At 48.2% G+C, this 14,789-nt stretch overlaps 1 protein-coding gene across 2 annotated transcripts in view; it reads left to right on the plus strand.

The window, feature by feature from the left end:
• Window positions 1-14,789, plus strand: part of mapkap1 (MAPK associated protein 1) — a 38,237-nt gene that overhangs the window by 13,607 nt on the left and 9,841 nt on the right. For both annotated transcript variants that reach the window (XR_007195271.1, XM_048259209.1), the window contains exons 6-7: window positions 2,000-2,176; window positions 6,920-7,029. Coding sequence is in view for 1 of the 2 variants with exons in the window: in XM_048259209.1 (XP_048115166.1) it covers window positions 2,000-2,176; window positions 6,920-7,029 (287 nt within the window). In the remaining variant the exon portion in view is untranslated. The remainder of the gene's footprint in view (window positions 1-1,999; window positions 2,177-6,919; window positions 7,030-14,789) is intronic.

Consider the following 14,789-nt stretch of genomic DNA (forward strand, 5'->3'; position numbering starts at 1 on the left):
CGCTGCACACTCACATACATACCCATACAGACCGCAAACAACACTCAAATGCTCACGATAGGCCTTCACACCTTCACCCGAAATGCACAAACACATACACACACAACGCACACACACATACACATACACATACACATACACACAACGCACGCATGCACACACACATGCACACACAACGCACGCATGCACACACACATACACACACAACGCACACATGCACACACACACATACACACACAACGCACGCATGCACACACACATGCACACACACATGCACACACAATGCATGCATATACACACACAACGCACGCATGCACACACACATGCACACACAACACACACATGCACACACAACGCACGCATGCACACGCACACACACACACACACATACACACACAACGCACGCATGCACACACACACACACACATACACACACAACGCACGCAGGCACACACACACACACACACATACACACACAACGCACGCATGCACACACACACACACATACACACACAACGCACGCATGCACACACACACACACACGGCACGCATGCACAGACACACACACACACACACACACACCACCACTCCTTTTACTTCCAGTTTTATAAACTGGGGAAACTGGGGACTATCTGCCACTGAATAAGTGTGAGTGTGCATTAATAAATGACAAATGAAGATGGCCGTGGCTGTACTGAGCTGGACCTCGTACACAACACAGTAGGCCAGCTTCTTGCCTGACTCCGCTTGTCATATCAGCCACTTCAAAATGATTGACCTTTGAGCAGTATCTGCATAAATTACACAGAAAACTTAAAGCAGAAAAGTCAGCTTGACCCTAGGGGAGATCTAACATTTGATTTGATTTATGTGGTGGAGTACTAATATTTAATCGGCAGTGACATGAGTGAGCCCTTGAGAATATTTTCATGTTCTTGGTTATCTAATTAACATTTTCCATTCGCATTTACTCAAAACTTTGTTCATTTCATATTCACAAGTGCATTGTTTTGTGCTAGAGTAGTCCTCTTTTGGGGTCTAGCAATTCAGTGTTGAAACATCTGAGAGAAGAAAGAGAAATGAACCTGTGGTACTTGCATCCATGGATGTGTCCATGGATCATATATAATTGGCCACAGATTTCCTCCACACATCCACTCATCTCATCTCTAGCCTGTCCAGCCTTCTTTTTGCCTTTACAGTCATGGAATAGGCCGACTCCACTTCTCACTAACGAGTGAGGCATGTTTGGGTGGTACCACGGAGAGAAGGGGTCAGAGCTAGCGTTCATCGAAGTCCCTGCATACCCAGACAGTAGCCGGGCACATCGTAACAGTGCCCCCTCTGTTCTCTATTTTAATTACCCTTGCTGTAATTGCCCCCTGTCTTTAATTGCCCGACAGCATAAATCGTGTCCATGTTTGTGCTGCTGGATGTTTGCGTTGTTTGTTGTGGGGGCCCGAGGCAGTCGTGGCCCTTTTTGTAGTGTTGACTTGGAAACTTGGAGTCGAGCCAGGCGATTCAGGGGCACAGAGAGAGGGAGTCGTCGCGTAGAGGTCGTTTTCTTTGGGGGGGGGGGGGGTTGTTGCAGTAGCGTCTGTTTTTGTCTGTCCAAGCAGGCAAAAGGGCTACGCATGATTTGGAGACGAACAATGATGGCAAAACTGTTGGTCAAGCGAGTTGTTATGTATCACAATTATGTTAAGCTTTTCCATGCTGCTGCAGAATGGAAATCCTCCAGAATTGATTACTAGCGATCCTTACTGATCATCTCTGTGATCAAGTGCGTTTGCCGTAGTCCCCCAGAGATTCTGAGAATATTGCTCTATTTCTGACCTGCTGGTTCATAATGGTTCATAGGCACTTTTCTGTGTTTTGTATTGTAAAAGTATTGTCTTTTAATTTCAGATTATGAATTTGACCGTGATCCCTGTTGAGAGATTAATCTTGTTGTATGTGTCTCACTGTCATCGTCCTGTTTTGTTTGTCCCACGTGCAGCGAGAACGTGAATGCCTACTGCCTGCACATCGCCGAGGACGACGGGGAGGTGGACACGGACTTCCCCCCACTGGACTCCAACGAGCCCATCCACAAGTTCGGCTTCAGCACACTGGCCCTGGTCGAGAAGTACTCCTCCCCCGGCCTGGCCGCCAAGCAGTCGCTGTTTGTGAGAATGTGAGTGTGTGCGCACACACACACACAGACACACACACAGACACACACACACACACACACAGACACACACACAGACACACACACAGACACACACACAGACACACACACAGACACACACACAGACACACACACACACAGACACACACACAGACACACTCAATAGTTATTGTACTGTCTTTCTGTAATCTACTGTACAGTTGTACTGTACTCTTCTGTCAAACAAGTACTGAGAGTGAGCACATAATGTACTTTTCAGGAATGTACACAGACACACACTGTGCAGGCACAAAGACTCTCTGAGACACACACACAGACACACACACTAATACACACACACACAGCGCACATGTCCGCTCTCTTTCACTGTCTCACACACACTCAGAAGCGGACGGGCCGACCTCAAACCTCCCTGTTCCATTTCATTAATCCGCAGTCATTTCTCTCTCCGCTCACAATGGCTTCAGAGGCCCGCCATCAATTAAGAAATTACTCAAGGGATTTTTTTTGGGATGGGGAAATTGTGCAGATTTGTGCTTCCCTGGCTGGGAAAAATAAAAAAAGTTTGGTGAAAAACAAACATGGGAACCCCCCCTCCCCTCACCCACACACACACACCTCCCTTTATTTACAGATTGATCTCCACCCAAGAATTCAGTAGCATGCATGCACGTATTTGAGAAACACATGGTGGTATTGAAGCGCTAGAACTGGTTTTGCCTACTTTTTCAAGCAGTTGCATATTGTTTGAATTTGAAGTATGATTTTTTTGTTTTGTTTTGCATATTCTGATAATGATGAGATGATTGCTTCATGATTAGATAACAGCTTCCTGTAGTTTCCTGTAAGCTTTTCCAATGGCTTAGGGCTACCATCCATTTTTCACGGGGAAAAGGGGGGGGGGGGGTTGCATGGGGAAATGAGGACTCTGTCTGAGAGGTTGGGGAGGTATTTGAGACGTGCTGTGGTATTAGCTGAAAAAGGCCAATCGCCCCCCAGTGCTCTGTCATCACGTTAATCAGTGTGATTCATGGGCCAGATGGATTCCGTCAAGTGATGTCTGTTTTTTTTTCTTTTCGTTTTGTTTGGGCATTGTGATCTAAACCTCAGACGTTCTCTTACACGTTTCCTACGTGGGCAGCGATTGAAAGCGGTTGGGGTGGGCAGTTCTGTTCTGCTTCGGTTGCAAGCTGGTTAGTGTTTCTGCTGTCCGACCAGGAACAGCGCTGACATTGAAGGGCAGTTTGGCCGGCACGCGAACGAATGAACAAACGAACGAACGCTCGAGCGGAGCAGGGCCTCACTGTCGTGCCCAAGCGATGTGTTGAGAGGCTGGAGCCCACCGCTGCTACGGGCACAGCGCACACTGAGACCTTTGTGGGGCCACGCTTCACGCCCTCCTCACCCTCCTCCGCCCATGTCCCTTAATCATAAACTCCCCTCCCAGTGCCGGAGGTGGAAAAATCATCTCGGGTCGTTCCCATAAGTGTCTGGCGTCGCTGGTACACCGCAGTGAGGCGAGATGGTTTGTGCTGGGGCCAACCGAGGGCTCGGAGACATTTCTCACCCCCACTCCCCCCCTACAAATTCAGCAAGTCCCATGTTTTTCCCTTCGTTGGTACCTCTCCTATTCTGTACTTTACGTTCAGGTAAGTGATGGCTTATGAGCAGTCTGAACCTCATCCATTTGAAAACAAAAACAAAAACCCTTTTGTTGTTCACAGCATTTACCTCCCTTGTATTATTATTCTGATTACTCTTTAGTTTTGGCCTCCCCCTATTTTTCGTGTGTTGCTTTTTCAATTAGATTCCTGCCACGCTGTGCCTAGGGAAGGGCACTAATCAGCTGTTTGGTTAATTTGTCTACGAGAGCGTTTAGGGCCCTCGCTTAATTTGTAATCACTAATTGGGTTTGAAGAGGCCTGTGCCAGATAGTTCCTGGCTCTCGGTGAGGGGTGGGGGATTTGAGTGACGCACCTGCTGAGAGGGTTTGGTGTGTGTGCGTGTGTGTGTGTGTGTGTGTGTGTGTGTGTGTGGGGAGACGGTGGCGTGGACGCTCCTGGTGGTCAGCACTGACCCAGAAACAGCGAGCGACAACAAAGAGCCACACAGCAGTGTCTGATGCAGACTGTAGCATTAGAGGGGAAAATGCAGCATAAGCACGGATGGCAAAAGCTGTCCTGCTGCTTTCCACGGAGAACTACATCTGCTAATGTAGTTATGAAGTATTGTGTAAGTAGGTGTCACTGAGCTGAATAATTTTGTCTGCGTTTAATGAGATTTGTTAAGAAGCGTAACTAAAAACAAACATGACCTAATGTAATAACCCTGACCTCGGCCCAGATCCATTTTAGTTAGTCTTTTAGTCATCGTAATGTTTTTTTTTTAATTATTTTAAAATTCAAATGAAGTCATTTGTAGGTTTGTAAGATCTGCAGAATGGCTCATAGCTGTGGTTAGTTTGTGTATTTGTGTTCTTGAGAGTGGCCAGTTCCTCTGAAGACCCAGCTGTCTGCTCTCTCTAGTCTGGTCGTGTTTCTATTTATTTTTTTCCCTCACTTGTGCTCCACGGGCCTGAGTGCTGGAGGTTCAGGTTCAGCTTCCTGAGGCGCAGCACACTCGCCGGGTCAGCTGCCGCCTTCAGGAGCAGCTGCCCACTGATGTGGCAGCAGAGACCAGCCCGGAGCCAGGCTTCAACCCTGGGCACCGCAGAGAAAAGAAGATGGAGGGAGAGGGAGGGAGAGGGAGAAAGAAAGACAGGGAGGGAGGGAGGGAGAGAGACCGACAGAGAGGGAGGGAGGGAGAGAGAGAAAGAGAGGGAGGGAGGGAGGGAGGGAGGAGAGAGAAAGAGAGGGAGGGAGGGAGAGAGGGAGGGAGAGAGAGAAAGAGCGGGATGGAGAAAGAGAGACAGAGAGAAAGGGAGGGAGGGAGAGAGAGAGAGAAAGGGGAGGGAGAGGGAGAGAAAAAGAGGGAGGGAGAGGGAGAGGGAGAAAGAGAGGAAGAGAGACAGAGAGAAAGGGAGAGAGGAAGAGAGACAGAGAGAAAGGGAGGGAGGCAGGGATAAGGGCCCCCTTCTGAGGCGGTGCAGGGGCCCTGGGCCCTCTACTGCCCCCCAGCTCTGTTCCCACGTGAAGTCCGGCCTGCTGAGGCTGTCAGCAGCAGTCGCCGTGGTGCCTTGGGTCAGGGGTCGGGGTTGACACAATGGCTCTATGCACCGGAATGGCGGGTGCTTGTTTTTTTTTTTGTGTGTTGTGTGTGTGTGTGTGTGTGTGTGTGTGTGTGTGTGTGTGTGTGTGTGTGTGTGTGTGTGTGTGTGTGTGTGTGTGTGTGTGTGTGTGTGTGTGTGTGTGTGTGTGTGTGTGTGTGTGTGTGTGTGTGTGTGTGTGTGTGTGTGGTTTTTTTTGTTTGTTGATTGTAAGAATCGCTGCAGGGTTAGAGGAAGAAAGCACTGGCACACATTACACACACACACACACACACACACACACACACACAAACCTTAACCCCACACACCCGCATTCCCCGCTCACCCATACGCCCCGTGGTCTTGAGAGCACATCTGCAGATAGAGGAATAAAAGGGGAAGAGGTCAGGGACGAGGGCTTGAGCTCCTTCTGTCCACTCCATCATCTTCAGGCGTAGCAGCCCTGGCCTAGGACCTGTTTACGCAGCCAGCTGCCAAATAGTAGCTCTTGTAGTAGCCCTTATCCACTGAAGGCTGTTGTTTTTGCATTATGATCATCAAAGGCTTGGGTGTCTGTTCAGAGAGAAAGGGAGGGAGGGAGAGAGAGAGAGAAAGGGGAGGGAGAGGGAGAGAAAAAGAGGGAGGGAGAGGGAGAGGGAGAAAGAGAGGAAGAGAGACAGAGAGAAAGGGAGGGAGGGAGAGAGAGAGAGAGGGAGGGAGGGAGGAGAGAGAGAAAGAGAGGGAGGGAGGGAGGGAGGGAGGGAGGGAGGGAGGGAGGGAGGGAGGAGAGAGAGAAAGAGAGGGAGGGAGGGAGGGAGGGAGGAGAGAGAGAAAGAGAGGGAGGGAGGGAGGAGAGAGAGAAAGAGAGGGAGGGAGGGAGGGAGAGAGAAAGAGAGGGAGGGAGGGAGGAGAGAGAGAAAGAGAGGGAGGGAGGGAGAGGGAGAAAGAGAGGAAGAGAGACAGAGAGAAAGGGAGGGAGGGAGAGAGAGAAAGAGAGGGAGGGAGGGAGGAGAGAGAGAAAGAGAGGGAGGGAGGGAGAGAGAGAAAGAGAGGGAGGGAGGGAGGGAGAGAGAGAAAGAGAGGGAGGGAGGGAGGGAGGGAAGTAGCTCTCTTGTAGTAGCCCTTATCCACTGAAGGCTGTTGTTTTTGCATTATGATCATCAAAGGCTTGGGTGTCTGTTGTGCTGTGAAGAAGTCATCATCTACAATCAGAAAAACATATTTTTGAACAAAAATTGTAATATGTCATCTGTATACACAGTACACACACGTGTACACACCCGTGTACACACACACACACACACACACACACGTGCACATACACACAGAGAGACACTTGGATCTACCACCCGGAGTTCAGAATGACTAATCATGTTTTGGTGACCTTGGCTCACCTTAGAGGGCGTTGCTGATGGGTGGTTGTCTGCCTGAATTGCCCTTGTGCTGTGCTTCACACCAGGAGTGGGATTTATTTTTGTTCCAATCTCTATCTTGTCTCTCTCTCTCTCGTGTGTGTGTGTGTGTGTGTGTGTGTGTGTGTGTGTGTGTGTGTGTGTGTACAGAAATGCGGCGCATGGTTTCTCTCTGATCCCAGTGGACAGCCTGAAGGTGACCATGAAGGAGATCCTGCAGAGGGCCTTGAAGAAGAGGAAGGGCTCCCAGAAAGGCTCAGGTAAGACATCTGCTCCTTGCTCTATGGAAATGGTGTTGTCATCTGCTTAACCTTAGGGAGCTGCAGAAATAAATGAAGGAATGGGAAGAGTAGCCTATCAGAATATTCACACAGTTGCCTCCATAGTAGCAGTGGATGGTGGCTGTGGCTTTCAATCTGCATAAAGGGAAATTAAATGACCATAGGGTTTACTTAACTATGACATGATCTGAAACAATCAATTGACTTGAAAATGTCAAAATGTCATTGGTGAAAATGGTTAAAGTAGCGTTTCCATTCTGACCACCATTAAAGTTTGTCAATTCCTCTGCATTTCACTCCTTTCATTGTTGAATATAGGGAGCAGTGTTATTTTGAAACATGCCTTTCACATAGATTTTTCTGACCTGTCCATTGTTTTGTAGTGTTCCCTACAGAGTTCGAGGGTAAGACATCTCTATCTTTGATCACACACCTGGCTTGTTAGTCAGCCTCTAGTCCATCTAAGCTGTAGTCGTCCATTTTAGTTTTTCTTTTGCTAGTTTGCTGTAGTTTTTTTAAGTTTCTGCATTGTGCCTTGTTGTTTCTCTTCAAAATGAAGAATCGGTCAAAACAAGGAGGCGCTGCTGTCTGTAGAAGCTGATCATATATGCCGCATAGATCATAAATGATAGGATCATGATGCAGCCCAAGCTTATTTTCAGTGTCATATTTACAATTTGTTTTTTATATCTGTGTGCCTTTTTTGTGGTCCAAAAATGAGTCATAATTCACAACTAGACATGTTTTCTGCACAAACTGCAGTGGGGGCGTTACAGACTGAATGCTCTCTTGTGCAGATACACACACACACACACACAGGCTGCCTCGCCGGGCCCTAGGTGTGAGAGAAGCCATCTGCCTTGTGTGATCTGTGATAAGGCTGGCGTGTGATGTCTAATTTGTCAGGGACGGATTGCAGGGGATCAGATAAGGGCTGAGGATTTAATATAAAGAGTCAGAGGTAACAGATCGCCGACCGTCGCACACTGATGAAGTAGTGGAGCGTCCAGCGATAAAGGGGCCGTCCAGGTCTGGTGGCTTGGGACCGAGTGATTAAGTAGGAAAGAAAAAACGGACTCTGTATGACTAGTTCATATGATGATAATAACAGTTAAATCTCTAAAAGTATGATTTACGATTAATATTTCAGTTACTTTAAATTATGTCACAGAAGCCCGCCCAGCTTATGCATAATACTACTTATCATGGGTGAACCTGACTTAGGCAGACTTTCCTAGTCTCTAGCTATGTTCTACTGTATAGTTGAACTAAAGCAGGTCCCAGTAATAGCACATGTAGCTATGATGGCAAATGGATGTTGGTAGTGAAGAGGGGCGGTGGCCAGGCTCAGGGTGATGTGGTCTCTGGGAAGCAGCATTTGCCTCATCTGCTCGTCCGCCCTGCTCTCTGTATGCCTCTCTGTTTATATAGAGCCTATATGATACTGTAGATCCCCTGAAACAAATACACATCTCTCACTGTGTTTTCTTCTTGTCTTACTCACTGGCATAACAAGTGGAATGAAATGCAATACAGTGTTATTTTGTTGTTTTCATCAGTTCAATGAATTGGTCCTTTCTTGCCGCTCATCACATCTTTACAGTTTTTTTTATGTTTTGATTCCAGCTGGTAATGTTAAATAGACGAATGTGCTATTTGTATGTGATGCACAGAATTGGTAAGATAATGTTGTTTGTCTTTTATGTGTTGCCTTCTTTTGCTGTTTACATTGATAGACCTGAGCAAAGCAGTTGTGGTAAACAATCCAAACATGTGGCATCGACCTATATAATTCCAGGTGACTTCAGTGATCATGAACTGCGCCCCACTAGTGGTCTGTTAGCATGCGGAAACCCAGAAAGGCCCAATCTGTCAGTTTCCCCTACCCAGCTTCACCTCGCCATCAGTGCACCACCCCCGTCAATCACCCCCCATACATCTGTCAAGTCCGCAGCCTGTCAATCATCGCTCCCCCATTTCTGTCAGTCTAGAAATTTTCAAATACACACAAAAAGTCTCTGCTAAATATTAAATATTGGTTGTAAAAAGAGAGGGAGTAAAAAGAGAGATGGAGATGGAAGGATGAGATGGAATGTGAGTTGGATGACAGGTGGGGATGAATACATCTCCCTATTTTTTTCCCCCAACTTTGACGGGCATCTCGGAGGGGAGGCGCCAGTTACGGGCTCAATGGAAACTGGGCATCAGTAAATGCAGATGGACCCCCTGCCTCACACACACACACACACGCACACCCCCCACCCCACCACCATCCAGTTGCCTGCCACTGAGGCTCTTAATTGGGTGGTTTGATGGCACAGTGGTGAATGCCTTTCAAATCTATAGACTTTTTTGTTTGTGTATCTCATGTGAAAGAAGGAATGGATGTGAAATAAGATGTCAGTACACTGGCTGAAGCGGTTGTCTGAGAAAAGCGCCATCTGGTCACCACCTAAGACAAACGTTGGTGGAGGCTGCATGTTCACGTTAAGGGACAGTTGGGATTTATATCCATAAGATGTAGCCTATCTTTTGTCTGTATTGGGGGCTGTACTAGAAATGCAAAAGCCAGTGGAGTTAGCCAACCTCTTCCAAGCTCTTACTGTACTTATTTTCTTGTGTTCTTTAAATGCTAGGCCTTTAAATGTAAAATGCATTTAAAATAGATCTCATATTTTAAATGTAGTCCTTTGATCCTTGACACCACACAGACTCTGTTGGGTTTTTTTTTTTACTAGTTATTCAACATCTAAATTTCACTCCGTAAAATTGAGTTACTATGTGTGAGTATCACAGATTTGTGTGTGCGTAAGTGCGTGTTTGTTTGTGTGTGTGTGTGTGTGTAGGCTGACATTTTCACACAGCATCCCATCACATAGGGGCAAGGAGCACTTTTGTTCTTCCTTTCCCTCATGTCAAAGATCTTGTGTTTAACTGGGGCCTAGGGGAGCGCAGCGAGTGCCTACCCAGAATGCCCGGCTTTGACTCCTTTCAGAGGAAGGGGGATCATTTTCTCAGCGGCAGCCTGTGGCAATTGCGTCACTGGCAGTATAATTCGGTGGTGTTTGGCGGTAATGACGGATAATCATTTTAATAGCAGTGAGCTTTACTGTTGAACTGTGGCCAAGGAAAACAATAAGGACCAGATTTAACCTTTTTTTGTAGCTCTTGATGTTCATGGGGTTTAGAGGGCGCGAGTCCAGCGATGATGATTTATATAATTTTATCGTCAAGAGTTTTTGTTGAGTTTTTTTTTTTTTTGAGTTCTGGTTTGAGAATAATGATGTTTTTTGAGCCACTGCAGTGAGAGTGCAGCCCACCGACTACTTTTTTTGGAGGCCTTCAGAAGCAGCTGTAGCTGTCTTGGAGATGTTGTCTTGAGTTGTTACGGTGTGGGTTGGGACTGTTGTTGTGCCGAGCCTTAAAACAGCAGGCTCGACAGCTCTGTCTGAAAGAACACGTCTCCTTCTGCTTGTTTCACTGTTTCTTCTGTTCTCCCTCTCTCTCTGTGTGTGTGTGTGTGTGTGTGTGTGTGTGTGTGTGTGTTCTTTCTTTTCGGGGGAAAAAAGAAGGGAGGAAAACAACTTTATTCTCCCAGCTGAAGCAGCTCTGGTGGATAAACAAAAAAAAACAAAAGAAAAACATGCAGAGTCGGAAAACCTCTCGCTAACGCAGAGCACTCCACCCCCCCACCACCACCTACCTCACACCTCCAAATAGTCGGCGAATCTCGACTCTTTATGTGTTTATTCCTTTTATTTATTTGCATCCGCTCAGGGGGTTTGATGCGGAATGCCGTGATGGCTGACACTGACTTTTTAAAAAAGATATCACACACACACACACATACACATACACACACTCTCTCTCATGCGTGCAGAGTGGAGACGGAATAGTTTCATCCCCGGCTCTGTAATTTCAAGATGTGCCAGCGCGGGTTCATTCTCCGTCAGACATCCAGAATGAAGAAAAGGCTCTGGAGGGCTCTAAGGCAGGCCTCCATGAAGATGGAGGAGAGGGGGGGGGGTCTAAGTGAAAGACAAGAGAAAAGGCAGAAGAAAAAAGAAACAGAGAAAGCGGGAGAGAGAGAGAGAGAGGAGAGAATAGCTGCGGTGGGCAGCCGAGCATGACCGGTGGTCTCAAGACCCCGGCAGTGGAGGTGGTGGTAATGGTCATGGTGGAGGTCTCAGGTGATCCCTTCCCATTTAGCCCGGGCCCTTTGGAGAAGCTGGGGCTGACTGATGGTGATTAGGTGGAGGACTGGCGTCTGAGAAGGGCTCGGTGGGTGGGTGGGAGGGTGGAGGGGCTGAAATTGGGCAGTTGATAAAAAGGCTGGCCATCAGAGTCAGCCCCCCCCCCTCTCCTCCTACCCCAAACTCCACCCTCGCTCCTATTTGCATTTAGATGAGTATTGATTATTTATTTACTCGCTGGAGAAGCAAGACTCCTTTTTTCTTTTTCTTTCTTTTTTTAGCTTCTCTCTCCCATTCCTATTTTGGCTCTCTCTTCTACCTCCATGCACATGCACGCCTCTCTCCATCACTTTCTCTCTTCCTCCCTCTCTCTCTCTTTCTCTTTGTGCCTTCTCTCTCTGTCAGTCCTTCTCGATAATTCTGTCCTTTCCTCTCCCTCCCTCTGCCCATCTTTCTCTCCCCCTCTTCCTCCACTCTTTTCTCCCATTCTCATTCACTCTTTATCTAGTTCTCCCCCCCTCCTGCCCCTCTCCCCCCTCCCCCCTCTCACCTCCTCTGCTCCCTCCATTCTTTTCCATTCTCATTCTCTTTATCTATCTCGTCCTCTCGCTGCCTGCTTCTCTCCTCTGTCACTCCTCCCTCTCTCCTGCTCTCTCTCCCTCCTTCTCGCTCTCTTATCTCATGTCCAGCGGGCCACATGGGCCTGGGCCTCTCTCCGCATAAGTTATTCTTTTGTCCAGGCAGGTGAGGGAGCCACGATAGAGAGAGAGAGAGAGAGAGAGAGAGAGAGAGAGAACAAGAGAGAGAGAGATGCACGTCTCACCTCCCTCACGCCACCGTCGCCTTATCCATCTGGCAAATGAGCGGCGGCCCTAATCGAATGACGCCCTGTGCAAAGGGGGGAAATGGTGCCATTATACGGGGGGAAGTCTCGCTTGTGTCCTGGGTGGTCCTGCTTTAATTGACAGACATGTCCTCACAGACCTCTTGAGTTTAAGGATTTCTGGCGAACGCAGAGGTGGATGTGTTGTTTATTATCTGTAGAGAGGTGATTTTGCCGGTTTTGTTGTCATTCTTTATCACAAACATGCAGGGTTGGGATGCTAAATGAAAGCAATAAGGAGTGTTGTCCAGTAACCTATATGCCCTCAGGTGTGTGTGTGTGTGTGTGTGTGTGTGTGTGTGTGTCTGTGTGACCTCTGTTGGTGTGTGCCCCCTCTCTTTACACAATTCCACTCCTCATCACACACTCCACACGCCGCTCTCTCCTCTCCTCCTAACCGGTAAATTCAGCTGTGGCGGAACAATGAATCGATTCCCCTACCGTGAGCTTGAGCAAAGACACGCGGCCACTTTTAAATGGCGCAGCCCCAGCAGAGAAAAAGGCACCTGGCTGGAGATTGGCCAGACCTTTATTTTGATTCTGACTCTGAAATCGGGAGGCAGGCGATGAATAGGCGCTGGCTTCTAAAGCTGCCAGTGTCTGCGGGACCAGATAAGAAGGGATTGAGCGGACGGTGTGTGTGTGTGTGTGTGTGTGTGTCGTGTGTGTGTTGTGTCGTGTGTGTGTGTCGTCTGTGTGTGTGTGTGTCGTGTGTGTGTGCCGTGTGTCTGTGTGTGTGTGTGTGTTATCAGGGTAAACGGCGCTGACATTTGGGAGGAGGTGATGGCTGAGCTCGGGGCACACAGTGTGTGTTTGAACTGCAAATGAGCTCTGTCGTCCGGGAGGGAGAGGCAAGGGCGTGTGTGTTTATGCTTTATGGAGAGCGGTCCAGGACTGTGGATGTGTATACACTGGGTAGGAGCGCTCTCACTGTGCCTCATTCAGAGCTATTTTTATTTTATTTTCACATAGCAGGGCCATGTGTGTTCTTGTGTGTTTATATGTACATATGTGTGTTTGTCTGTGTGTGTGTGTGTGTGTATATGTAATGTTCATACGTGTGTGTTAAACTAAGTGACTTGTGGTGTTGTGAGTTTACGGTGCAGCACACACAAGAATGGATGGGTGGGTGGGTTGTGCATGTGTGATTGACAGTCAGCATATATTCATGAATGATTTGACATGTCAAAGCACAGTGCAAAGATGCACGAAAGATTCTCTATGGTTTGTTTGTGCACCCCTCCACCTCCTCCTCCTCCTCCACCACCTCCTCCTCCTCCACCACCTCCTCCTCCTCCACCGCTGTTGCTTTTTCCTCTCTCTCTGTCATCCTCCAGGAGGGTGTGCGAGATGGAGACTGGTTTATTTATCAGTTCGGTGTTTGTCCTTGAGGCCGAGAGCTCTCCTGGATCCATGTTTGTTTTTGCCTGCACCTTAAACTGCATACATTTGGGTAAATCCTCCAGCTTTGCAGAATCAGGCAGGCTAGAGGTTGTGTTGTTTGCTCTCTCTCTCTCTCTCTCTCTCTCTCTCTCTCTCTCTCGCTTTCTTTGCTCTCTTTCTTTTTTTTCTCCCCTCTCTCTCCCTCTCTCACGCTCTCACTCTTTCTCACTAGCAAGAGCTGCACCAGTCGGGAATCTGAAAGGTCATTTCATGTGTTTTTGAATTAGTCACACACTTCTGCTTCGCGGTGTCATGCACGTAGAGCGGAGGTTACAGCCTTTGTGCAGAAAATCTCACACACACATCACATATAAATAAACACACACACACACCTAAGCCACCACACCGGACATGTACCATCACGGTGAAATTGGATTTGCCCCTCCTCATTGCCTTTGTTGTGCAGTGGCCAGCGGTGCTCTGTACGGCCCTTCGCCACTCTGGCCGCAAGTCGGTCGCCGATGACCTGTTGAGCGGCGAGACGCCTCGGGGCCAGCGCGGGCAGATTGTTTTCTTTCTCAGTGGAGGTTGCCGGCGTGCGGAGGCTCCGTTGACATTTTGGAAACCACGGTATTTGAGAAAAGGGTAAATATTGCCCACAGTCTTTGCCCTACTTAAGAATGCCAGCGCTTTTTCTTTTCTTCTTTCTTTTTCCTTTTCTCCTCTTCCTCCTCTTCCTCCTCCTTACCATGGCGCCTTTATATGGTGATCACAAAAAAAAATCACAATGACCTTCAAAATCCCCACCACGCTCCTCTTCCACATAGGTGAACTATAATACTACTGTCCCTCCACAAAACCTGCACAATCCTGAAGGTGTATCAAATCGCCTTAACCCACTCCACGTAGGCCCCATCTCTGCATTCCCTTCCCTTGGGGACTTCATCTCTACCTAATATGCCTTGCATTAAGACCACTTTCGTTGACCGTGGAAGTTGATAGTGGTAGACTCGGACTGTCCACCTCTTTAATAAGCGAAATAAGAGATGTAACATTGGGGAGGACCTGACCGGGGACGGGGTGTTCCATTATCAACACGGGCGTGGACACTGCAGAAAGGACTCGTTAGTGGTCAGCGTGTAAGTCACGGTGATGGAGACACATGAGCGTTGCCCGGGGGGGGGGTGGTGAGCCCTCTGGGAGCGCCGTGTCCTGTGACATCCCTCAGACGCCCCAGGTATTGATTCCCGAGGACAGGCCTGATTGGATTAGAGCTTCCG

This window comes from Alosa alosa, chromosome 12, assembly GCF_017589495.1.
Source record: "Alosa alosa isolate M-15738 ecotype Scorff River chromosome 12, AALO_Geno_1.1, whole genome shotgun sequence".
Taxonomy (NCBI): domain Eukaryota; kingdom Metazoa; phylum Chordata; class Actinopteri; order Clupeiformes; family Clupeidae; genus Alosa; species Alosa alosa.